The 26,044-nt window shown below is 46.9% G+C and overlaps 1 protein-coding gene across 1 annotated transcript in view; it reads left to right on the forward strand.

The window, feature by feature from the left end:
- Window positions 1-142: 142 nt before the first annotated feature.
- stau2 (staufen double-stranded RNA binding protein 2) overlaps window positions 143-26,044 on the forward strand; it is a 48,235-nt gene continuing 22,333 nt past the window's right edge. Inside the window, exons 1-10 of the mRNA XM_062480360.1 lie at window positions 143-290; window positions 2,067-2,274; window positions 2,620-2,750; window positions 3,137-3,296; window positions 5,581-5,716; window positions 15,554-15,713; window positions 18,126-18,239; window positions 24,007-24,219; window positions 24,435-24,572; window positions 25,804-25,932. Of these exons, the coding sequence (XP_062336344.1) occupies window positions 2,076-2,274; window positions 2,620-2,750; window positions 3,137-3,296; window positions 5,581-5,716; window positions 15,554-15,713; window positions 18,126-18,239; window positions 24,007-24,219; window positions 24,435-24,572; window positions 25,804-25,932 (1,380 nt within the window). The 5' untranslated portion in view covers window positions 143-290; window positions 2,067-2,075. The remainder of the gene's footprint in view (window positions 291-2,066; window positions 2,275-2,619; window positions 2,751-3,136; window positions 3,297-5,580; window positions 5,717-15,553; window positions 15,714-18,125; window positions 18,240-24,006; window positions 24,220-24,434; window positions 24,573-25,803; window positions 25,933-26,044) is intronic.

Raw genomic sequence — 26,044 nt, forward strand, 5'->3', positions numbered from 1 at the left:
CATGCACAGCTGTAGCTCTCAGGAAGCAAAGTGAGACTGAACCATTCTTTGCATGCGCGGGTGTTGTTGATAATTCTACGAAGCAATTAACATCCCTCACAGGGCTTGTATTTTGTCTCTTGATGAATAAATGTCTTAGTCAGACTCACCTGCATTTTCTATTGTTTGACGTTTTGGAAGTGAAATGTAAATGTCACCCGAATTACAGTGTGGTTTGTTCCTGCTTCCATCAGTTCTCTTTAGTGTTTGCCAATGTTGGAGGTGTAACTGGGGTCTGGCCCTGGACAAAGGTACAGAAAAACGAAGACGTATGAGTGAATATTTTGTCCGAGAGCATGTGGATTGTGTAGTGAGATGACACATGTACACATGTTTATTGTAGTGGTGAATATTAGCGCTCCGGACTCGCGTTTGCAATATGGGATGCTAACTGGGGGGGTGTTTGTCCGATCAGCCATGATGCCTGCTTGCACATTCATGCTGAGTTTTAAACCGGGGTTTTTCCACAATATAAACGATTTCACGGGCTAATGCAGATGAAATGGTGATAAATGTGAGCCATTTGTTATTGGCAGTGTGTACGTATGGCCCCGTTTGTATCCTTATGACCTGTCATGTGTTGTTTTGGTGCAGTCGGTGGCCGTGTCACTTGAGGCAACTGCCATCTAGCTACTGTAGCTAGCTCTAGCTAGCTAGCTAGCTAGCTAGCCTGGATGGTGTTGTGCTGTCTGCTGACTGTCCAGCCAGGCTGAGACCAGCCAGCTACCTTCTTAGCTGCACTACTAGCTTGCTAGCTAGGTTGTTGACCAGTGCTTCGCAGTCTCACAACATAAATGCTTTTAGGATTTATGCATGCTGCTCTGCTTGTGTTAAATCCATTTTTTAATTGATAAAAGCCATTCGGTTTGTTCAGTCAGATGAAGGATCAGTTTATGCATCAAAGGGCTTTTTAGTCTCGAGCTACTAGCTAACTAGAAGACCTTAGTCGGTATTGTATTAATGAAAGGAAGTGGTTGTGCACCTGAACAGAGGATTTCTGAAATGGTATATATGTGCAAATTCAAATCTTGCAATCGGTATCTAATGCATCTATATTGGTTATGGACGTGTTTGCTTCAATACAACTTCTATGTAAAGGAGACATCCGGGACAGGAATAAGGAATGGTCGAGTCCATTTGACGATACCAGCTCCTACGAAACTAGCCAACAACTTATAAACTCAGTATTATAATTTGCTCAAACCAGGCATTTACATGCAATCAAGCAAGCAATCACCAGATATGATGAGGCTTGTCTCATGCCATGTCTCGGCCTTTTAACGCAGAACCACGGCATAATCAATGTATTTCCTATGTTCAAAGATAGTTTAATGGTTTGTACAGAACGTGTATAATGTTATGGCGTACCTCCAACGTTTTATTTAGTTGAAAGGATATTATGACATATCCAGTCATACTAAACATATCTTATTTGCTAACATCCTCCAATTCTACTCAAATGCAGCCAATTTTTCCTAGTCCTATTGAGGATCCATCCAGAGGGTTGAGGTGGTTCCCCTCTGTTGCAGACATTTCTGTCACTGGCTCTGCATGGAATAGCTATTGTTTCAGGGCTGCTGGATGCCATAGAGCTTAACAGTAGGGACATTAGCAAAGGTTCATTGTCTAGGTGCATTAACTGCCAAAAGATGAGAATGTGAGATATGAGCATATTTCATCCTGATGTTGTTGACATGATCAGCCCCTACTTACTTCGGTGTTGTCATGGATTAATGGAAAGGTTTTTGAGTCTACAAATTAAAATGGAATTGGAAATGTGGTCCTGAATTGCACAGATTCATTTATTGACAATTGATGTTCCGGGCCTGTGCCTTGTCCAAATTCCTAGAAACTGTAAACTATCCGAATCATAATACCCAGGGCTAGGCTTCAGACTACTTCTTTTAAACTGGACACTCTCATGGCTAAAGTTCTCTCTGTTGTCATCTTATTCCCGGTGTAATTGCCTGTGTGTTTCCCCCATTGTTAGGTACTCTATTGTATATCCTCTCCTTGTTCCATTTCAGGTATAGAGCATGGCTCAAGTGATATTGCAGACCTCAGCGCCCCTGGCTGGTCCTGGCCTCTCCCCCGTCGTGTCCCCTGTAGCCATGGCCAGCCCAGGACCCCTGGGTCTGCAGCCCTCTGTGAACGGCACAGGCCCCGCTCCCACGCCCGGCTGCCCTGCTCCTTCAGCTGGGTATGGGGACGTCCCTGTGTCTGCCAGCCCACCAGGTATCGGCCTACTCCATTACACCACATGGCCAGAGACACAGCATTGAGGACGGACTATTATTGACATTTACATTTAGTCATTTAGCAGACGCTCTTATCCAGAGCGACTTACAGTAAGTACAGGGACATTCCCCCCGAGGCAAGTAGGGTGAAGTGCCTTGCCCAAGGACACAACGTCATTTCGCACGGCCAGGAATCGAACCAGCAACCTTCTGATTACTAGCCCGATTCCCTAACCGCTCAGCCACCTGACTCCCACATCATATAGTGTGCTTTAATCATATAGACTGATTGTTAGTGATCCTGTCAGTCAACGTGATGTGTAACTTTGTGACCTGTCTGCAGGCCCACCCCAGGAGAACATGGCAAACCCTAAAGAGAAAACTCCCATGTGTCTGGTGAATGAGTTAGCCCGTTTCAACCGGATCCAACCACAGTACAAGCTGCTCAATGAGAGGGGGCCCGCACATGCCAAAGTAGGTTGCTGTTTATCTCCGCTTGACTTGCACCGAAGAAATACATGATCCAAAAGATGAGCACTGGCTCATACCTGAGGATTGTATGTGCTTAGGGTTGCATTTGCGATCAGTTGTTTATGGTTTGATCTGTCTATGTAGTTTTACATGGATATAATAGAGACAATATTTGAGTTACAATTTTAACCCTTGTGCTGCCTTCGGGTCACATGACCCAAAGGTTCATAACGAACCACCGTTGTGTTTACCCAATTTTACCCAATATAAATGTTTTTGCTTTGGCGCTACATCTATGTCTTAGTAAACTCGTGCTTTCAACTTTGCTTTGATTGCTTGGTGTTTTCTTTGCCCTTCCTCCCCCTTTCCTCTGGATGGCGCTGTTGTAGATCTTCACTGTGCAGCTGTCTCTTGGGGAGCAGGTCTGGGAGGCAGAGGGCACCAGCATAAAAAAAGCCCAGCACTCCACAGCTTCTAGGGCTCTGGATGAGAGCATCCTTCCCAGGCCAGCGCCCCGCTCCCCGAAAGTGGACATCAACAGCAACCCAGGTAGCCCATTAAAGCACACCGGAAACCTCTGATAGGCTAAGCTTCCTTTCTGGGGGCCTGCTGACAGTAATTCACACCTGTGAACTGAGTTTCAGACAGGTGATGATGAGATTGGTGGCTGTATACAGTTGTCTCTTTGTTCAATAGTATTTGTGACTATAAAATAACTATCTAATGTATAATTATAATATTATGCGTAAGGAGCAAGTGGAAATGTTATTTTTTTTCTCACGCCATTTAAGGTTACCTTCTGCTCTTGTCATCTCTGATTGGCTCAGGCTCGAGATCTCCAACGAGAGCTTACCAATCACACTGTGGAATCAGTCACAGGTTTAGCTGTCAGATGTTCAATCAGTAGGTGGTCTCCACTCTCCAAGACATGCCTTGGGGCAACAGGTAATCTATCGGTAGTCAAACGAGTGATGACCTGCCGATCAGAATCGGCTTCGTAAATCTGGATCTTAACACTTCAGCCTTCCCAAAATGTGGTATCCAACGTCTAACCACTACACTTCATCTGTCCAATCTCACATAGATCACAAGACAAGAGCCTAGAAGGTCTTGAATGGAATGTGTTGTATGCCAAATATGGAAAAGAATATATCAATGTTTCATTGTGATTTGTTAGATACACATCAAGTAGCATTACCTCCCTGGGGCTTGCGCCTCTTCCTGTGTAACCAGTGCAGAGGGTGGCCCAGCCAGGGTAATAGGATTAGAGTGAAGCCCTTGGAATGGTTATGCAACATCAAAGAGAGCAAGAGAGGGAGGGTTAGGGAGCATGGAGGCCTTTCAGACACCCTCAAGGTGCCCTTGGATTGGAACATTATAGACCCAGTATTATTACTGCAGATACCACGTTGACAAGCTTGCCTGTGTTGGTGTTGAATCTTTAAGATTAATGATTCCCTGGTTTATGAAGCATGATGAGTTTTGTTGCTACTGTAGGGAGTTGTTTAGCTAGAAATGCTGATGTTCGTTTTGATCTCGGACAACACTGGACATGGTCTGCAGAATACTACAGGGAAAGCTTCTGTTACAAGCTGCTGTTGCAGTTTTTGTATTTCTGTAAACCAACTTGCAGTTATTGTCAAAAGTTATTTGATAAAAATCTTAGTTTGTGGTACTTTAGACAACTTTTGCAATTTACAGCTTACTAGATGACCAGCAGCACTTTGTGTATGCACACAAGGGATTAGAATACGATTTCCCTTAATTAGTTGATGGGTGTGTTGTCCGTGGTCTTCTGTTGCATATCAGAATCAGAATGGGGATTTATTATAATGGGTTATACTGTCTCACCCATTCTACCTTGTTCAATATCTCTAAAACGACTTAACATCATCAGTGTTTCCCACAGAATGTGATTATATTTGTGGCTGTAGGCAGGGACGGAGCCAGACGTTGTAAAAATGTGGGGCTCAGCCCAAACCTATGTCCTAGTATCGGTTAGATGTGAGCGTAGACAGGGACTTCAACAAGGAATGCGAGCACTAAAAAAAATATGAGAACTTTATTTGCATTACTTTGAGCGCTTAAACATTTTAGCCAAAAACATGTGAGGCCGAAAGAATTTGAGGCCAAAAGATTCGAGCCTAAAAATATCTCCTCCGAGAAGTGATCCTCAGACAGGACCTCTCCTCAGACCCCAGGCTGTGATTGTATGACTGGTCTGCATGTATGACTGCCTGCAGCTACACCTGGATGAGAGGGGCCTGAGGAGAGAGGTCTGCAGTTGGACCCTTCTCAGAGAAGTGAGATGGTCGATTGCATTCAGGCTCGATTGCCTTTCCTACCCTTGGTATCCCAGATGTTGCAATCAGATTTTTTTCGGGTCAAATTTTTGGGATCTGAATTTCAGCATTTGAAATTGAGCGGCCTGAATTTGATTTTTTGATTTAGATTTAAATAAATTCCTATTTCAATTTTAAAGAGGTGAATTCAAAACCAATACATTCAGTAGTGTTTAAATTTCAATATGAAGTATTCAGTGCCTTAAAAAATTCAAAACTTCATGTCACTGATTTGCTTCCATAGATATTCACAAGCCCTTTGCATGGTCTGTTGTAGTGAGAGAGTGGGAGAACGCGAGCGGGGCAAGAAGGGGCTGAGAAAATCTATGTGCTGCGCGCAGCTCTACAATATATGTATTTTTTGCCATGTTAAACAGTAAAAATGTTTAACTAATAATAATATTACATACAGAAATATCTTTCTTCCCCAACCCTCCCTCTCTTTCTCTCAATCTTCTCTTGTTTTCTTACTCCATGTCTCTGTCTCCCAGGCAGCATCACCCCCACGGTGGAGCTGAATGGTCTGGCCATGAAGAGGGGGGAGCCAGCCATCTACAGGCCCCTGGACCCCAAGCCCATGCCCAACTACAGAGCCAACTATAACTTCAGAGGGATATTCAACCAAAGGTGAGGCCTCAGACCATCTCTCAGTGTAGTTCATGCCTAAGCACACTATTCTGATTGATTAGTTGGAGAAAATGTTCAATTCCTGTAAATGCGCTGCAACTCATATCAATGATATTACTTATATGGGAAAGTGTCGGTGAATTGCAGTCACTGCACGCAATCTTCCCATGTCAACGTGCAGCCAAGTGTGCTTCTGGAACAGTTAGGAAAGCGTGCTTATTGAACAGTGTTTGTATTCACTACATTCACATCCGTTTTTCCGTTGACGAGGCAGCATTGTGTCTTTGATCCCCCTGACCCAGATGTGCTATGTGTGTCAGGGCCACATTCTCCCAGCCTCCCTTCAGGCCCTGCTGAACAGATGAAAGCTCCCTTATGTGGTCTCGCCACTCTCCGTCTCTGTCCACTCACGTTTTCTCGCTTCACCGGAGCCGTCTCACTCTTTGTAAAACTCCATAAAACCGCCACAGACCCTCGATTAACGATCACCTCTCCCCTGTGAGAAGGAATGCCGGGCTGAGGCCATTTTACCTTATTTAGTCCAGCCAGTAAGCTTCCTTCCACACCCCTGGTAGCTCTCCTGTCAGAGAATAAGGTCAGGATTCTTTAACTCAGTTATTCCCATTATTTCAAAAGACACAGAGAAGGCCAGGAAAAGAGATCCATCCACTGACTCTGTCAAGGAACAGTGAAGGAATTGATGAAAAGTTAAAGTTTTATGTAAATAATAAATCAACATATTTTATTTGGTATTTGTACTTCTCAGTTTATGATAGTTATTTTTATTTATTTGTTGCTTTTAGTTAGGCTTGTTGGGAGCCATGACCATTATTTAAGGCAGTATGTATAAACGTGTTTATACCTGTAGGTGGCAGTGTTGTCTCATTCAGAATAATTGATGGGGCTGCTTTTATAAGGTGATTTAGCACCCATTTTGTAACAGTGAAGTTGTCATGAATTTTGATACAGGTGCCTTGGTTTAGCTTTCCATGCTTTATTGTAAAGAATGTCTCAGTGTTGATGTTTTATAACTTATCACTTATATTTATATCTGGAAATATGTCTCAGATATAATAATGCATGTTTATACTGAGCTTTTGGCTCACAGTGCTGAGAAACATAAATCTGGTTCAGCATGTTGTTCTTTTCCTAGGTTTTAACTAGACTCATCCATGACACTGGTCCACAGAAATCCAACCTAACAAAAGGTTTGGTCTGTCTGCAGCAGTAGTGTCAAAGTGATGATTCTTGGCAGATTGAGTTAAAGAAAGCTGGCCGGCATCTGGCTTACATCTCCACATACTTTGATGTGTGACAGAACAAACACAAGGTGATTGTGTGAAGGAAGATGAATTGTTTGGGAGCAAAGGAGATCTGTTTCCCAGTGGTCACTCTGTCAGTGTAATCTGTAGCGTTTGATGGGCTGTGCATGTTTGAAGACGACGGGGTGGGAGCAGCACATGTGTTTGGTTACATCATTTTGGTGCAGAGGCTGACTGCCTCGCGAGTCAGGAGGGACAAGAGGTTACATCATTTTGGTGCAGAGGCTGACTGCCTCGCGAGTCAGGAGGGACAAGAGGAGGAGAGGAGAGCGGGGGGGAAAGGGAGAAACGCCGTGCCAGGAGCATAGAAACAGCAGCTTATATCATCCCAAGGTCACTCGTGTTTGACTCGAAACCTGGCCTGGGGAGAGAGAGACGAGAGGCAGAGCCACTGAATCGCGGTCTCTCTCTCTCTCTCGTCTGATGGACTGTGCCAAGGACTGACGGGTCATATTCATTAACGCTCACATTAATGATGTTACGGCCAAGACATGGCTCCCGCACTCTCGTGTCCTCCTCTAATATGATGGATCCCAGTGATCTGGAGTCATGTTGATGGAGAACCCAACCATTAAGAGGCCAGGCGTACCCTGATTCATCCCCACTGGAATCACCACCATGAATGCTATTGATTCATTCAGAAAGGACCGCGCAGAGAATAATGTTCATTATCGGACTGGTTAATTTGTCATGGCGTCAATGAATCTTATTTATGGTGAAGGGCCTGGGTCTAATTTATTCACATCCAAGTAGCCTGCTTTTAATCCATGCTTCAACTCTTTGAGCTCTCTGTCAGAGTATTCCTCGTCCTTGGATGTGTTAGATTAGCTGTGATTATCAATGAAATCGAGTGTTTTTGATAACGTCAGCGTGTGCGTAAAGCAGCATCCTGTTGCTAGGGGATGTTGATTGGGAACACACGCCCCAGATGGTTAGCAACATCTGAAGAACCAAGAGAGAGAGCGAGAGAGAGAGAGAGAAACTCTGCTTAGTCGCCTCTGGGTGTCAACCCAGACTCCCGTGTTATCATTGGAGAACCTGATTCCGATGACTAATTCCACACTCCCCTAAGCTCCTCGTGGCGCTCCCAGTTCCCCCCCCCTCCCCCCCTGCCCCCGATCCCCACGGGGTAGAGCCTGCATCCTGCATTCCGTCAGAGGCGAAATTTGGATGGGTCTTTCCCTGGCGGAGCCCAGAGCTGTGCAGCCAACACCTCCCTCTCTTCCAGGTTCATTTGGGTATGACAGTAACATTATGTCAGCTGGAATAACAAGACCCATACTGGAGATTGGAGGTGCTCTCCCGTGGCATTTCCTTCTGTGATGCTACGATAGGGAGCCAGGAGGGGAGGCCCTCTCTTTCCCTGCTGGAAAAAGGAGGGGAGGGTTGGGTTGCCTGTCCGGTGAGGATCCACGTCCTCCGGTGAGGATCCACACCCTGAAATGGTGTGGTGGGTCCTGGAAACTTGCGTCAGCAACCCAGACAACCATCAGCAGCACAGCACTGGTGTTTTCATAATGGGGCTGTGGTAGATGGCCTTATGGAGTGAAAGCAGATATCAAAGCTTCTGATTGGTTCCATCCTGTGAATGGCGAGGCCCATTTTACTGCCATCCTTCAGTGCGGTTAATGTTTATTTAATGTTGGTGACCTTCTACTGGGGGATAACATGGCTGGTGTTTGTTTTAGACCAATCACAAATGGTGTTTGTTTTAGACCAATCACAAATGTCGAGACAAACCAGATATACTCAGCCTGTTGTTTTACATTGTGGCATGATGATGGAGTGATGAAGATATATTTTCTTAACGCTAATATTCTGACTATTAATGATGCAAAGCAGTGTTCATTCCCCGGTATCCTATATCAGTGTTGACTCAGATGAACACATTTTCATTTTCAAAACAATTTTTGTGACTCAACAAACAAATAATTGTTTTCTTTAATTCTTAGTTTAATTTACCATCTGACAATTTGAATAAAGCTACAGGGAACATAAAGGGAGTTGCACTCGAGTGTGATGATTCTGGTAGCTATCAGTAGAACCAGTAGGAAGCAATTGAGGTGATTGTAGTATTTCACTATATCTTTTTCCACCATTGTCGTACCTGTGTGTGTGTGGTCGCAGGGTGTGTGAGCGACAAAAGGTTAACTGCAGTAGGAGTGCTTTTCATGCTTGACCAATGGCTGTGGAACCATCCCAGAGGGAATCTCTAAAAGTGTCTGCCTTAACATGTGTCCTAGATAAAGTGTGTGTTTTGTATCTGATCCTAGTCCTTTGAGAAAACCAACTTGGCACTAACCTTGAGCGAAGCACTGAACTGCATCAGCACAGGCGTGCAGAGAACACACACAGGTGCACTGGTTGATCTAACTTGTAGGGCATACTCGAATGCAATTGAATACTAAGTGAATCTGCTTGAGATCTCTGTTACGTGCCTACTCTGACTAGAGCTGTTCTCGTCCTCCTAAGACACACACACACACACACACACACATGCACACCAGGCCTAATGCAGAGCCTCGGAGGCCTGCTCTACAGTCTCGCATGCAGGACAACCCAAATGTGTGCTCCTTCGTCCACTCGGCATTCCAGGGATATGATATCTCCATCCACACCCTCTGCCAAAACCCAAAGGGGACTGCCAGAGCTCGCAATTCATTAGAGCGACTTCATAAGAAGAGCCTTTTAACTGGCCCCCGCCATCTTCATACCATCCTCGCACGGACAAACGTCTGCACGGGGGGGTCACTTACAGTGTTTACACTACTGCTGGATCGCATGCATTAAGTCAGATAGCACATAAATTAGCATGGGCCCTGAGGGCCGGCGCCCTGCCAGAGTCGTCCAAATAGTCCAAATGGGTGTAAGCTCATAAAGCGAGGCTTTGTAGAGGGGGTCGAGGATGCGGAGGAACAGAGCGGGAGTCCAGCATAAACAAACTCAATGGACAGTTTACGCTCAAACAGACCTCCATCACGCCACACTCGGCTGTGTCCAGGCGCCTCGGTGCGTGCTGGGCGCACACGCGCCAGTGCGTCAACACCAGTACAACTGTGGATGAGCGTGCGTGCCAGTGTGTGCGCGTGTGTGTGCGCTTACGTTCATGCGTGTAGATGTTCACCTCCACATCCGTCTGATGTCCTGGACTTGAAAACAGAGCAGCTGTGGTCAGACGGAAGCAGCCCTCAGTCAGGACACCTGAGAGCCTCTATACCACGCCACAGATGTGTCTGTGTTCCAGCATCCTGCCTCACTTCGTCCTGACTGACGCGCAGCACTCCTTTCCGTCAGTGGGTTACAGCCCACCAAAAGCCCCTAACCACTCACCTCATCAGTATTCACCGGAAACCCAAAAGCATTGCGAGGGGACGGCCTCCTTTTTTCAGTTGGTTGTTGATGAGGTGTGTTCAACATGTGCGTTCGATGCCTAAGTCGATGAGCAACGCCTTTTGCATCTACTAAACAGTGGGCGTGCGTGTTTAAGCAGCTGCCGAGGACGGCTCCCTAGGTGTGGTAGCTGAACGCAGCTCTCCCAACACTCCCCCCTATCCCGGCATGCACACATGTCCAATATACTTTAGTGAATCACTGAGAATTCACCCTCATTAGGATACAGAAGGAAGACGAGTAAATGTTCTGGTTTCACAGTGAATCAATCTCAGACTAGCAAGGCTAGCTGACGCACATCCATCACACATCCATCACACATCCATCACACATCCATCTATTACCAGACTGGACTGGCCCTCTTTGGGAAAGGCTTAGAATGAAGGCTAAACCTGACTGTCTGCTGCTGGACCGTACAAAGACAGGAGAGAAGGGGGCAATTTCTAATTATCTTTATCGTTTAAGGCCTTGTTTCATAACCAGAGTGATCATTGGGCTTGATTGGAGCCCAGTTATAAGCATTGTATTGTATCTTACCAGCGAAGCTCAAGCTGGGTGTGTTAGTTCAGCTTTAGCCCCAAGCAATGACATTATCTACTATAAATGCCATTTGTAGTTATAAGAAAGTGGTTTTTCAACAAAGCAGTGGCTACCCTTTTAATGAAAACAGTAAACCACTGGCTCATAAAGTGATATCATTAACGAGGACGGTAAGACCTGAACAGGCCTGACTGGCCACACTGCCTGGCTGCTGCCAAGTCTTCTAGTTGGCACCAGATGGGCACAGCTCTACTGTGAGGTTTCCGAGGGGGTTCAGTGGGTGCAGAGGTCATTTTGTGCCCACCAGCCAACCTCCTCATTACTATCAGAACGGTTTTGCTGGAGTCCTACCATGGTTTATAGCATGGCCAACACTCCGCTGTTCTGCTTGACATCATCAACATTCACCAAACCTTCCCCCTTGAGCAGTTTGAAAGAGTTTATTAGCTATCACCCTGATATTTATACTCCTGAGTTTAGATTTTTGTGTGGAAGTTTGGCAAATTACATCCTCCCATCTAGACTTCAACGCTGAACCACTGGTAGGGCTGGACTATAGATTTGTCTATAGACTTGTCATGTCTGTGGAAGCCATTTTGTGTTCTGTAAATGGAATGGCACATCCTGATCTTCTGTCGGAAGCACCCTTGTAGTGTTAATAGTTAATGTTAATCAGTTAATAGTTCTGTAAATCTAAGAATAACGTTGGTCTGGACTGAATGCGGGGGTGGTGGTGGGAGGGGAGTTGCTAGCGTTATTGAGAGAATGTTCTGATTAAAATGCTTGGAGGGGGCCAAATTGTAATCTTCTGTTTGCAACTGAAACCATGATAAGCAGTTCAATTCATGTTTTTTTGGTTCTCCCAATTTTAAGGAATGTAATTAAAGGTATGAAAAAGCAATGGCCTGATAGTGAGTAGTAATAATGACAGATGAGCTGTACTTGCCAAGAAAACCCTCCCACAAATAGCTTTGCTGAGTCAGAGGGTTCTTCTTAATGGTAGAGGTGACTCACGCCGCAGAGTTGAGTCGAAACATTCCAGTTGTACTTACGTTAGGAAGGCATAGCTGTTCTGACGAGGAACCCTCCAGTCTCCAGGGGGGGTCGGAGTTTCACGGTGCTTCCTCTCCCAACTTCTGTCTCACCTCTGCTCCCCCGGGACTCCTGAAGAGGCCACGGCCCTCCTCACACACACACACACACACACACACACACACACACACACACCTGACTGGCCATTTGAGCCAGCTGGGAGGTAGTTTTGCCACGATACATGGGCTCCTTTGTCACTACTGCATGCATTCTCAGCATTTGCATTTTTGAGGAGGCGGAAGGGAAGACAAACAAGGGAGGACTGGAGAGGGAGAGAAAACAGTTCAAGGTTTAGTAATGGATAGGAAGTACAGCTGGTGAGGCGAGAGCCATTCCAAGTTTCTCCTGTGTTTCCCAGAGAGCTGTCACCCTTTGCTCCCAGCTGGGGTCTGTCCCCTTATAAGGGATTGCAGCCAGAAAGTATCCTGGGGAGCCGTTTGCATATGTTTCTTCTTTGTTTTTGTGTGTGTGTGTGTGTGTGTGTGTGTGTATGGGCGGGGGCGGGGGTGGGGGTGGGGGGTGTTAGGGGGGAGTTGTATCAAGGCGTTGTCTCCTCTGTTACCTGGTTTCCATGGTGACGTGCAGTAAAGTGCTTCTAGAAGCACCTAATGAAATAATTTTCCTGTTTGGAGAATTTACATAGCTGCTTCATTAGCAAAGTCCACAGTTGGACCGGGCCAGTGTGTGGTGCCCTGCTTGGCCACAGGCTGAAAGACACTGTCTCAGTGACTGATGAACCCTGCTAGTCTGAGTCTCCCTAGGGTCCATCCATCTACCACTGGCCTTAGTTTGGGTCTGGTTCTAACAAGACTCAGATCCAGTGACCGCCCCCTGCATCAATGCACAATTTTCCACCCCTCTTTAAATGACGCCCTGTTCTACTGTACACTCTTGATATGGTTTCCTCTCTGCAGTGTGTAATATTCGGTGTAATAATAGTCCCACCAAAAAAGAAATTATTCTTGATTTGTATTTTTTTTCAACAAATAAAAGGAGATTAATAATAATACGTTAAGAAAGCACGTAGGTCAACTAGAGCTCTTCTTAATGTGTTATTCCCTCCGTTTAATGGAATCTCATTTCCTTTTTTGACTGTGCTTGGGTGGCATGACTGTGTGTGTGTGATGATCAGATGAAATGGTAGCTCTAGCTGCTGTGGCCCACTTGAAACACAGCTGCAGGGAAGTCAAACCCATGACTCCCTTCTGAGGACGGATCGTTTGATTGACTTATTTTATCTGTGATGACTCATTTCACAACCGTAAGTTCACATATCTTTTAGGGGCTACTTTCCAAGGGTCTAGAAAGTTCCTGCAGCCCATTTTGACCCTGGATCCTAGTTCCAGGGTATAGTTCCAGTTCTGGGGTGTAGTTCCTGTGGTGGAAACACAGCTTTTGAAAGTTGCACACACGACCCTGCCTCTGTCTCTCTCCACCGTCCTCTAGGTGTCCTGGCCCCAGGCCCAGTCTCTATAATGCAGAACAGGCCAATGTCTTCAACATGTGCTGACTAGCATGTACTGTTATTGGGCCTGATGCTGCTCTTAGTTGTGTTGTGTCTATGTGTTGGTTGTATAAGCTGTGGTATTACTGTAACATGCCTGTGTGTGTGTGTGTGTGTGTGTGTGTGTGTGTGTGTGTGTGTGTGTGTGTGTGTGTGTGTGTGTGTGTGTGTGTGTATTTTCATGTCTTTGCCTCTTTGCTTGTGTGGAAGCTTCTACTTTCCCACGTTGCTGTAGAGAGGCCTCCCACAGGCTTCTCCCTCCCTCCCTCCCTCCACCCCCCCCTTCCCCTCTCCTTCTCTCCATCCCTCTCTCCCCCTGCACCTGTACCCAGTGCACTGCTCTAACCCCAGCTGCTCCCAGCCCTGCTCGGCCCTGTTGGCTGAAGGCCATGTTGCACTTGGCATTTCCTCTGTGGCCCTGGGGCCACGCTTGACGTGCGAGGGCCATGTTGGCTCCACCTTGGGGAGGCCCCTGCGACCAGGGGAGGGGAGCAGAAGGGAGTTGCGGGCCGGTAGAGAACCATGTGGAGTTCGGGGAGGCAAACGCTGGCAGGGATGTGGAGAGGAAGTGAAGGAGGGAGAGAAGAGGGGGAGAGAGTAGATTCAGATCTGAGTCTACGAAAAGGTTTTCACTGTAGAAAGTCCAGTCAGGTTATGCTAGGAGACACCTGTCAGATCATGCTGTCAGATTCTCCAACCCAGCATGCTCTCACTCAACCTGTGTTTGCTCAGCCATCAAAAGGCAAGTCGTTTGATGATGACTCAGCCTTCCTCTTATGTATCCTAGACCTTCTGGCTGTCCAATCTGGAACGCTGTGGCGACTCCTTTTGAAAGACAGCGATCATGCCCCCACGGGTATTCAATTGTAATATTCGTACCAGTCAGAGGGATTCTTTTGTAAATTAGACTCAGCTTAACAGCCAGTCCAGATCTGTTCTGGGGTATAAAGTGCTTAGATTGAGAGCAGGCTCTGGTGTATTTGGCCTGTCTGTGGCTAGACTTGGTGATTTATTGCATGTTCTCCTCACTGAGTCTGGAGCCATGGCGGCATGATAGCGATGTGACTTTATTGGGTAGGAATACTCCTGCCTCTAATTACCCAGCGGTGGAACGTGGTCCTCTCTTCCCTGCCGTTGGCATCTGTTTGTGTTTGCCCGGATTCCAGCTCCCCCACATGCGGTCAATCTGCTATCGAATCTGATATCAGGGCACTTCACAGCAACAAGGCCAAACAGGAATTCTGTGTAATCTGGAAAGGAAGATAACCGGCGTCTCTAGGAAGCAGAGCGAAGGGCTCTGTCAAGATGAACCCACTGCTCAGCACGCAGCATGAGAAACCAATTCCACATGAGCACAATATTGATTTACATGTTGTCATTCTGTGTGAATGCCTTGAGCAAACATGCAAACACCCCCCTTCCTCTGAAGTTTCTGTGCTGTGTGTGTGTGTGTGTGTGTGCGTGCGTGCTTTCAGAGAGTCGTCTTCTCTCCCACAAGTCCGTCTGCCTCTGGGGGGGGGGGGGGGTACAGGGGGGGGGGGGGGGTCTCAGACACAGACCCTTTCATCTGTCCAGTGAACCTGCCAGTGACAGCCCAGCCCTGGGCTGCCAGTGTCCAGAGAAAGAGAAGAGAGCAGGATGGATGGCCCCAGCCAAAAGAAAGAGAGGAGAATATATGCCGTTTTGTTTTGAGTCCCCTCACTACGAGCCAATAGGGAGCCATCATTCTAACGGTTGGCCGGCAGACTATTGTGATGTAATTGACCCTGATGAAGTGGCTGGCCTTTAATTTGTGCCCTGTGTGAACATTAATAACTTGGCTCATAATGCAGGAGTCCCCCCCCCCCCCCCTCGTCTCCCAGCCTCATTTCCCAGAGATAAATCCTGTTGTGTAGGACGGCATCCTGCCTCGCTGCTCTTGCACAAGGAGCCGAGACGAGCGGATCCTCTCTGAAAGTCTCTGTGTTTGTGTCTCTGTGCCCTCCCCAGGTACCATTACCCGGTCCCTAAGATCTTCTACGTGCAGCTGTCCGTGGGGAGTAACGAGTTCATCGGTGAGGGCCGGACACGCCAGGCTGCCAGACACAACGCTGCCATGAAGGCTCTGCAGGCCCTCCGCAACGAGCCCATCCCCGAACGACCGCCACAGGTAATCTCACGGACGTGTGCATGAATCTTCAAATACATACATGAACAAAGCTTTTGATAGAACACAGGCTAATGGCATACGCTCTCTCTCTTTCTCTCACACACTAACACACACGTACAGAACTTTGTCTAGCAACCGTAGTTGTTTTCCATCACATTGCCCCCTTCCCCTGTGGAAAGGACCCATTTAAAGGGTTGTTCACAACTCCAATCACCGACCAATCATCTCCACTCATCCATCCTGCTGTGCTCCCACCCCCCAACTGTTTTCAACTTAAACATCTCCACCTCCTGGACCAATCAAAGCAGCCTGTTGAACAGAGGGACTGCCCAAGGTCAAATGTGCCACTTTCTCCTTCCAAACTCCTACGTCAACAGTTTACCACTCGGTGACCGAGGTTTGAACTGCACGCTGAGCTGCAAACACAGTTTTCTCTGAAGAAACCACAAGTGCAAATTGTAAATCCAACTCTCTCCACAGTTCTTCATGAGATAAATCAGCTGCACTTTCATCTTTAATGAGATAACACTCCTCACCACTTCCGCAAATGTGTTCATTCAACTCGCAAATATCTTGCTTTATTCCTCTTCATTTTTTTTTTATAAACCTGTACCTACAGGATTTATTTTCCCTTCTCTTCTTGATCGTCCTGTCTTCCACTAATGTCACTGTACCAAAGTTACCCTCGGGCCAGGCTTTTAACTGTTATCAACTCCCCGCCGGAAATCAAATGAGCCCATATCATTGGAGGCTGGCGTGAAGGGTGGTTATTGAAACCTCCCTGGCTGTGCCTTCTCTCTCTTGTGGTGTCGTGTCCATAAATGAGCTCTTTGTCAACAGCTGCTTCCATGTCTTGCTTTACAAATCGAGGCACAACATATCATATATAAGAATCTGTGTGTGTGCGCGCGGGCGCCCTAAAATGATCCTATTCCTGTCACTGTGCTTGCGTGTCAACTCTTGTTTTTTCCCTGGCCTCAGATCAACTGCACTGTCATTCTAGTTCTAACGATAGTGTGCGTTTGTGTGTGCTGGAGTAAACAGTTTACATCCTTATAAAACGGGAGCTGTACAGAATCATTATCTGGCCGACTAGGCTGAACTAAACAGCCAGGTCTTCCTCAAATTGGTTTCCTACATGCTCAGGCCATTGGTGATCTGACTAGGCAGCAGGCTCTTCCCAAATCCTGTCTAACTAGCTCACTTCCTGTCTAACTAGCTCACTTCCTGTCATGCACACTTCCTGTCATGCACACTCCCTGTCATGTCTGCAGGGCATCAGATATGACTACTTGCTCTGCAGGGTGATTCTGAATAGGTCACATCCTTTCGTGTTCATCACATGTGCGCACACAACACACACATCCCTCACTGTATGAGCTGGTCTTAGATCACGTCCGCTTTGTCGAATAGACTAGCGTTGTTCATCATGTACATTAGCTATTCCCCTCAGGACTCCCCTGTAAATAGACCCATTCAGTGGAAGATTTTGTCCCTACCACCTGACACCACAGACCGTACCTTATAGCCAATCACAAATATCATTAATGCACAACACTGTTGTGACAACAGACAACAATAAACACAGACACGGTAACAACACTCATAGCTCCGACACCCAACGCCAATGGCGGCTCCGAATACGCTACAGCGCACACAGGAAAACGCAGAGCAGCACTCTGAGAACACACACACACACTGTGACCGATGCTACCCCAGTGAAGCGGCAGAGTCCTGCCACGTGATCCACGCTGTGAAAGGGAGCTCTCCCATCTCGAGTCATGTGGCCACATGACTCGACATCACCCCTGACCACATGAAGGTCAGGGGTGAAGTGGAAACCAGGGCCCTGTTCCCAGACACAGCCTGTCCTGGTGAGGCACACAGAGGAACTCATTGTCCTGAGGAGTAGAAGAAGAAGAAGTGAAGGTCCTACTAAAATAGGCAGCTGACTGTTAGTAGCATGATTTTTGCAGCCATATTCTTGTCTCTGAATGTCAATATCATTCTGGTATGTTTACAGCTTCGCGGATAGGGAAACTGTGTTTTTGTGTATTGGGGTGGGGGGGTTAGATGGTATTTGGTCATTTTTTGGAGAGAAATTGATGACATTCTGACATGTGCTGTCAGAATGTGCCGGACGTTATGTGGTAACAGGCTACACTGCTGTTCGACTAATTTAATGTTCCTTCTCTGGTGTCCACTTGTCCTGAAAGTTGCACATAAACACAACCCAATGTTGAGACCTTCCTCCTGTTGTACAATCTTCAATTTCGACAGGGGTTTGTCATTACTACAACACTGATTCATACTGCTCCATTCAAGTGATCGTTTTCATTGAGTGTCTATAATCCGATAATGGGTGCTCTGTTTGGAGTTTTGATATGGTTCTGGGATTCTCCTTGGTTGTAGAGCCTGGAGGAGAAGGAGGAAGAGGAAGAGGAGGAGGGGAGCGATGCCAGCAAATCAGAGATCAGCCTGGTCTACGAGATCGCCCTCAAGAGGAACCTGTCAGTGAACTTTGAGGTAAAGAGGATGTGTGTTCCGACTGTGAGACACCTCCTTAAATACCCCTCTCACAATGACTGCACTTCAACATAAAATTCCATTCTTCTTCGGGTTTTGAATCCAAATACAGAATTGCTCATCTGTAGTACTGTATGTCTTGTGACATAGTATCTCTGAACTGAGGTTTTTAGTTCGGAGATATTTCGCCGACCTAATAAGTATGAGGTGCAGCATTACCCAATTGTTTAGACAGTCAAACTTTTGAATATAGCAATTCTCTTTAACTTTTTTTCTTGAGGCAAGTTGTCGAAATCCACCTGAGCAGGGTCTTTGAAACCATCCTGTTGGCTTGATAGATCTGTTCCAGTCGGTTCGACTCAGCAGTTCAGGGGACTTTTCCGAACATTGTAGACCCTGTCAGGATGTGTCCTGACTTGACCTGGCCGGCCCACTCCCTGGTTCTCCCTCCTCCTCCGCCCCTCAAGATTCTGTTTACCTTGGTAACCTCCTCCCTCCCTCCATCCCCCCTTCATCATAACTTCAGTTTTTCCTCAAAGGTCAGATAAATGGACAGAGTGAAAGAAAGCTGTTTCCCAGCCTCTGGCTTGGCTTCCTGATAAGAGTTTACACAACATGGCGAAATAACTGGAACCTTGTCCACTCCTCCCTTCTGGAAAAGTTCTCCTCAAAATGCTTTTTTTTTTTTTTTTTTACTCATCGGCACATGACACCACCTTTCCAGAAATCACAATTAATGACTGTCTGGATTCATTTAATTCATTCCCCCTTTTAGTTTTTGCCATTGCCAGTGAATTCTGCTACTTGTTCTGTTGTATTATCACTCAAGTTAACAACATCAAACTGAACAGCGGTTTTGATCACCCTTCCCCAACTGCATTCATTCTCTGATTATCCTTTGCAGACAACCTTTGCAGACAACCCACCACCTGTGCCAGCATTACTGACACTAATGAATAAACTATGGAGGTTTAAATCAGCCTGCTGTCTCTCTCTCTCTTTCCCCATTCTGTTTCTCATTCTCTCCCTTTTTCTCTCTTGCTTAATCTGTTTCTCTCTCTGTCTTTCTCTTACAGTTCTCTGTCTCTCTCACGTTCTCTCTTATTTTCTCTCAAAAAAATATTGTGGTGAGAAGATATTTGTGAGTACACTGCCCAGTACCTCATTTATCCCTCAGAAAGACTTTCTCTCTTTCCACTGTATCCCCTCTTACTGCCCTCCTCTTTTTACGCCTTTCCCTCGCTCCAGTCTCCCTCAATCGCTTGCATGCAACCAACTTGCACCAAATGCCCAGACCTAATTGTCTTAACAAGCACATCATCCAGCCTCATTATGTGAAGGAATCGTGACTCATCCCACACAGCTTGCTCTCCTCCCTCCCTGTGGTCCGGTCCTCTGTGGTCCACACTTTGTCTCCTGACACCCGGAGTGGAAATAAATGAACTAGGAGGACTTAAATCAAATATATAGGAATACACACCACATGAAACGGTAAAAAAATAATCTCAGGACCTTCTCAAATATCAATGCCGTGGTTTGATATTCTCCATGACACACACTGCAGATTGTCCTGTTTGCTCGCTTTGACATTTTCCACAACCAGGAGGGTCAACCCCTCCCCCCCTCCGCACAGAAAGATCAGACACGCTGACCTAACCGCGTCACGTCATATCAAACAGACGTCAACATCAAAGACCACGGATCTATCTATAAATCACAGGTTCGCCTGTCTGCATCTGGGTGTGTGTGTGTGTGTGTGGTGTGTGTGTGGTGTGTGTGTGGATGTCACCTCCTTACTGAAGGACACAGGAGAAGAGGGTCTGGGCCAAGAGCCACCCATGGTGTACAGAGAGAGCTCCCCTCAGGGTGAGTACGTCCACAGCCCATCACAATGGAGCCTTTCTTCAGTCTACCAGGGCCCGGCTATTGTCCCTCCCTGCTCTACGTTCCCCTACTCCAGACTATCTGAGGGCTCGTATGTGCGGATCCCGACCTGCCGCACGTATCCATGTCTCCCTGGAGGAGGACGAGAGAAAAATGAGGAAAATCAACTTTCGACAGCGTTTCCTGTGGATGACCTGATCCGTGTTGTCAGGCCGCGGCCCTGTATGTATGTGTGTGCGCCTGTGTTTGTTTATGTGTGTGTGTGTGTGTTTAGAAGACGTGTCAGTGAAAGGCAGCGCTGAAACCTCATCGCATCGCCACGGATACCGTGTCGTCTGAGACCAGCCTGACTGCAGCTTGTCTGCCGCCATCCACCAGCCTGGCAGCCTTGCTGTTGCGCCAAGATGTATGGCACACACACACACACACAGATTCATACACATACAACACACACATATACACTGTGCTGTATTGTAGCACAGTGAAGGCTTGTTGTTCCCTGGTGTTATAATTGGAGATCTAGGCTGGATCATCTGGCTGCGTGACCTTCTGTGCTCCTCCCGTTCTACCCACACTGTAACAGGACCTGTCCTGTCCTCTCAGGACCCCATCAGCCCCCTCCTCAAGCAGCCGCATGCGTCACCCTGTGTCACCTCACACTGTGTCACTTGTGTTACGGTGATGTCACCCCTGATCAAAGTAGCTGGGCCCACCTGTAAAGGTACGTGTGTGTGTGTGTGAGGGCGTATCATAGTCACAACACCACCGTCACCTGCCTTGTGGCACACCACCGGCCACCTTGGAAGATAGGTCTTGGTTACGATGTCCATGGCAACCGAGGCCCCTGAGCAGTGCTGGTTGCCAGGCGAGCGGGGGGGCTGTCCTGTGATGTTCACCAGCCTGTGTTTCCAGCATTGTTTGGAACTTCGCTAAGGTTACTGTCTAGACTCCAGCCAAGCCTCCTTCACAGAGCGACAGAGACAAGGAGAGAGGGGGCAGGAAAGAGGAGCGAGCGAAGGAACGGTGTGTGTGTGTGGGGGGGGGGGAGAAAGAGAGCGAGGGATAGGGGAAGGTAGGAAGGAAGGGGAGAGACTGGCAAAGCTGAGGGAAAAGAGAAAAGAGAGTGAGTAAGAGGAAGTGAAGCAAGGCCCCAGATGCATGAAGCAGCCCAGCTGTCCTGTGGAGGCCATCCACCTCAGGATGTCCTGCGTGATGAGAGAGAGAGAGAGAGAGAGAGAGAGAGGGAGAGAGGGAGAGAGGGAGAGAGAGGGGGAGAGAGAGGGGGAGAGAGAGGGGGAGAGGGAGAGGGAGGCCGATGTGATCATACAGATAGTCATCACAAGTCAGGTCCTACAAACTGCCATGTTGCATTTCCTCCTTCTAGAGATGAGGTAGACCAGGACCTTCTGGGATGCAGTATCTGCCCTGGGAAGGCTCTCAGTATACTATCAGTTTCCCATACATTGATTTATTTGTGGTGGCCCGCCACAATAAAAAATTGGCCGCCACATAAACCTTATAAACCTTTTTTATGTATTTTTTACTGTATAACATGGGCAAAAAATTAATTATGGTAGAGCTGTGTGCAGCGCATTGATTTGCTCAGCCCCTTCTTGCCCCGCTTGTGTTCTCTCTCTCACTACAACGGACCCGTCTGTGAATAGCTATGGAAGCAAATCAGTGATATAATGTTTAGCATTTTAAAAGGCATTGAATACTTAATATTGACATTTAAATAAAAATAACAATCTGGATCCAAAAATTCAAGGTTAAGAAATTCAGGTTGGTCAAATTCAAACAGTAAAATTCAGATCCCAAATATAAAAAATAAATCAAGCTTCAGAAATTCAAATATGACTCAATTCAGGCTGCTCAAATTCAGATGGTGGTGAAATTCAGATTAAAAAAAATTGAGCCGAAAAAATTCAGATTGCAACATCCAGGAAACCAAGGTATGAGGCTTACCTTAGACCGGACCTCTCTCCTCAGACCCCAGGCTGTGATTGTATGACTGGTCTGCATGTATGACTGCCTGCAGCTACACCTGGATGAGAGGGACCTGAGGAGAGAGGTCTGCAGTTGGACCCTTCTCTGAGAAATGAGATTGCATTCAGGCTCGATTGCCTTACCTATCCTTGTGAATGTTGCAATCTGATTTTTTGGGGCTTTAATTTTTTCAGCTCAAATTTGGGGGATCTGAATTTCCCAATTCGAATTTGAGCAGCTTGAATTTTGTTACATTTGAATTTTTGAAGCTTAAATGAGTTTTTAATTGAATTTCTGGGATCTATTTATATTTAGCAGACGCTCTTATCCAGAGCGACTTACTTACAGTAAGTACGTCATTTTTGTTTCCTTCAGATTAATAGACCGATTCTCTAACCGCTCAGCCAAATGAGTCCCTGAATGTTACTCATCATTTGCTTATAATAGCCTCCATTTTACGAACGGTTTGTATCATAATTCTCTGCACAAATGTGTCAAAACGGATACATTCAAGTTAAATATAATAATATTCATGGTTAAATACATTCGGCAAATATAACCATACGAGTCCAACGTTACGTTTTATATTATGTAAAGCTCCAAAAACTATTTAGCGCTCAAATTCATCCAAAAGAAATTCTCTCGCGCGCGGCTAGCATCCTCGTCCTTGTCTACACTCACATCTAACCGATACTAGGACATAGGTTTGGGCTGAGCCCCACATTTTTACAACGTCTTGCTCCGCCCCTGCCTACCGCCACAAATATAATCATATTCTGTGTGAAACACTGCAGTGCATAGCTAGCCCCTGCAGATAAACGTGATGGTGGCTCACTCTATGTCCTGAAGCTGTGTAGTTAAACGGTGGTTGGTTATAAATCTGTATAAATACAGATAACTACATAGAAATCTCAACAAGAATGTAGTTATGTAATTGTTAAATCCTACTCTTGTTCTTGGCTCTGAACAAACAAAACACCTCAGTCAAATCACATTTTCTCTGTATGATTGATTTCAGGAAAGAGTGTCTCACGTGTCTAAAGAAGATTTGTTGTGGCTTAATTTTATTTTTGGGTGCTTATGTAATCTGTGTATGTGCCTGTGTGTGTGTGTGTGTGTGTGTGTATGTGCATGCATGCGCCTGTGTGCGTGTGTGTGTGTGTGTATGTGCATGCATGCGCCTGTGTGTGTGTGTGTGTGTGCAAATGTGAGTTTGTTTTCCTCAGGGTTTTGTTAATATTAGGTCATGATGTACTGTGAAGTATGGGAAGAATGCTCAAGGCCCTGCTTATCAGTTAAATAAATCTGTTGTAAACAATTATAGAAATTAGAGCAACAGATTATATAAATTTGTCTCTTGTAATTAGTTTGAGCAGTAAATGTTCAAAGTAAACTGACTGATGCTGTGGAGCAGACGCAGTGAGAGATTCTTTCAGAGTAAAGAAACAACAGAATAATTAAGTTTGTGGCCCTGCTTTAGGCTGGGGTGCATCTTACCTCTCCCCCCTTCCCTTCCCTTCCACACACACACACACACACACGTACATAGACACACACACAGCCCTCTGAGCGTGCAGGAAGTGGATGTGATTGCCGAAGCATGACATAACCCAAGCCGGATCTGCGTGTTTGTTTTAGGTCTCCCAGGTGACCAGAGGCTGAGGAAAGGAAACTGAGCCGTGATCACTAGAGACTGTCATCTAGTAATACGTTACATTGTGTGTGAGAGAGAGAATTACACGTGCACTTGGGTGGGTAGCACTGTGACCATGGAAAACAGATGTAGCGGACCACCTGGTGCTGCTGCTTGCAAACACACACACACACACCCCTCCACACCTCAACCCCCAGTTATCTCCCCTGGGTGATGAGAACCTATCACCTTGTGTGTCCCCAGGTCCTGAAAGAGAGTGGGCCCCCTCACATGAAGAGCTTCCTGACGCGGGTAACTGTGGGAGAGTTCTCGGCGGAGGGGGAGGGCAACAGCAAGAAACTCTCCAAAAAGCGCGCCGCTCTCTCCATCCTCCAGGACCTGAAGAAGCTGCCCTTCATCCCGGTGGTGGAGAAGCCCAAGCTGCACTACAAGAAACGGCCTAAGACTATCCTGAAGGTATGAGCATCTCCCCAGAGGTGAAACCACACCAACGACAGACACGAAACACGGGAAAAATCACTGTAGACATAATCCATATAATCCCACACCTAACTCTTCATTTACAAATTGCTTTATTGGGGGCAAGAGATTCTTTTTCGGAAATGAACTAAATCAAATCTTGGTTCTCGAGAGATAGTTTCTGTGGTTGTCTGTCTTGGCTCCCCCTCCAGACTGGACCAGACTACGGGCAGGGCATGAACCCTGTCAGCAGGCTGGCTCAGATCCAGCAAGCCAGGAAGGAGAAGGAGCCAGACTACATGCTGCTGTCAGAGAGAGGCATGCCCCGCCGCCGAGAGTTCATCATGCAGGTACTGGGAGGAGAGGGGTGGGGAGGGATGGAACAGGTTGGAGGGGAGGAGAAGGATAGAGGGATGGGATTGTAGAGGTAATGGAGGGGAGGGATTCTTCCTGCACACCTGTGTCTCCCAGTCCAGTCCAGTCCACCTGGGGAGACTGGTGCTGCCGAGCTAACTCCACTATTCACTACAGGACATCGACACTGAGGGAGACTCTCTCCTCTCCCTGACTCTGTTTCTCTCGCTCTTTCTCCTCTGTCCCTCTCTCTACCACTCTCTCTCGCTCTCCCTCTCTCCCTCTCTCTATATCTCTCTACCTCTCTCACATTTTTCTCTCTCCTACCCATTCTCTCCCTCTCTCTTTCGCATTCCTTCTCTCACTCTCTCCTTTTCTCTCTCTCTCTTATCCATTCTCTCTCTGTTTTTCTCTCTCCCTCTCTCTCTCTTTCTCTCTCTCTAATTCCCATCTCTTCTCTTTCAGGAGGGAAACAGAGCGTCTCTGAGCGCGGGGCGGTAATTCGGTCCCAAACCCATTCTCCATGCCTCTTTCAAGCAGGCATTAAGCCCTGCTTGTGTGTGTTCCTTTTGTGTGGCCCCGCTCCCTTCTAAAATTTCCACATTGTTCCTCTCGGCCAGCAGCCAGGGCTCAAATGAAATTCTGTTCTTCCCTGGCTTTGTGTGGTGCAGCCCAGAGGTAGCTGCTTCAAACTGGGTACTCCTGTGTCACACACAACTTTCAGGGGGGAAAGGGAGTTTATGAAGGGACTTGTTTGCTGTTTATTTTGGTTTGTTGTGTTTGTGGAAGTGTCCTCAGATGTGATGTGGCCTGGAGGAGGGTTTATTGGCTCTGTTAGGCCCCTTGAGTGAGTACATTGGCCCGCTGACTAACTCGCCTCCTGGAGGGTTGTTCCTGCGGCGTAATTGTTTGTTTACCTAATGCGATGACAGTTGATTTTCATTTGTGAAGACCTGCTCAATCTCAGAGGAGACACGGCAGTTTTTAGCGTGATCCACGTTTGAGAGAGCTCACAGCGCCCTGAGCAAGGTCCTCAGAACAGCTTGTCTATCCATTCATTCAGAATTTGTTCTAGATAGCAATAGCAGTCTTTCATTTTTACATTCATCTCTTGACCATACTGCGCCTCATGCAAGGATATTTGGAGGATTTGGACCGCAACCACTGTGGTCGCGTTCCTGTCCGTAGGGATGTTTCATCCTTCTATTCCACTGTCTGTGTGTGCAGGTGAAGGTGAGCGGCGAGGTTGCCACGGGAACGGGGCCCAACAAGAAGGTGGCGAAACGGAATGCGGCGGAGGCCATGCTGCTGTTGCTGGGCTACAAGGCCTCCACCTGCCCTCAGAGCCCCACAGAGGTAACGACACGCACGCTGCCTCACGCACGCTGCCTCACGCACGCTGCCTCACGCACGCTGCCCCACGCACGCTGCCTCACGCACGCTGCCTCACGCACGCTGCCTCACGCAC

This window comes from Osmerus eperlanus, chromosome 15, assembly GCF_963692335.1.
Source record: "Osmerus eperlanus chromosome 15, fOsmEpe2.1, whole genome shotgun sequence".
Lineage (NCBI taxonomy): Eukaryota > Metazoa > Chordata > Actinopteri > Osmeriformes > Osmeridae > Osmerus > Osmerus eperlanus.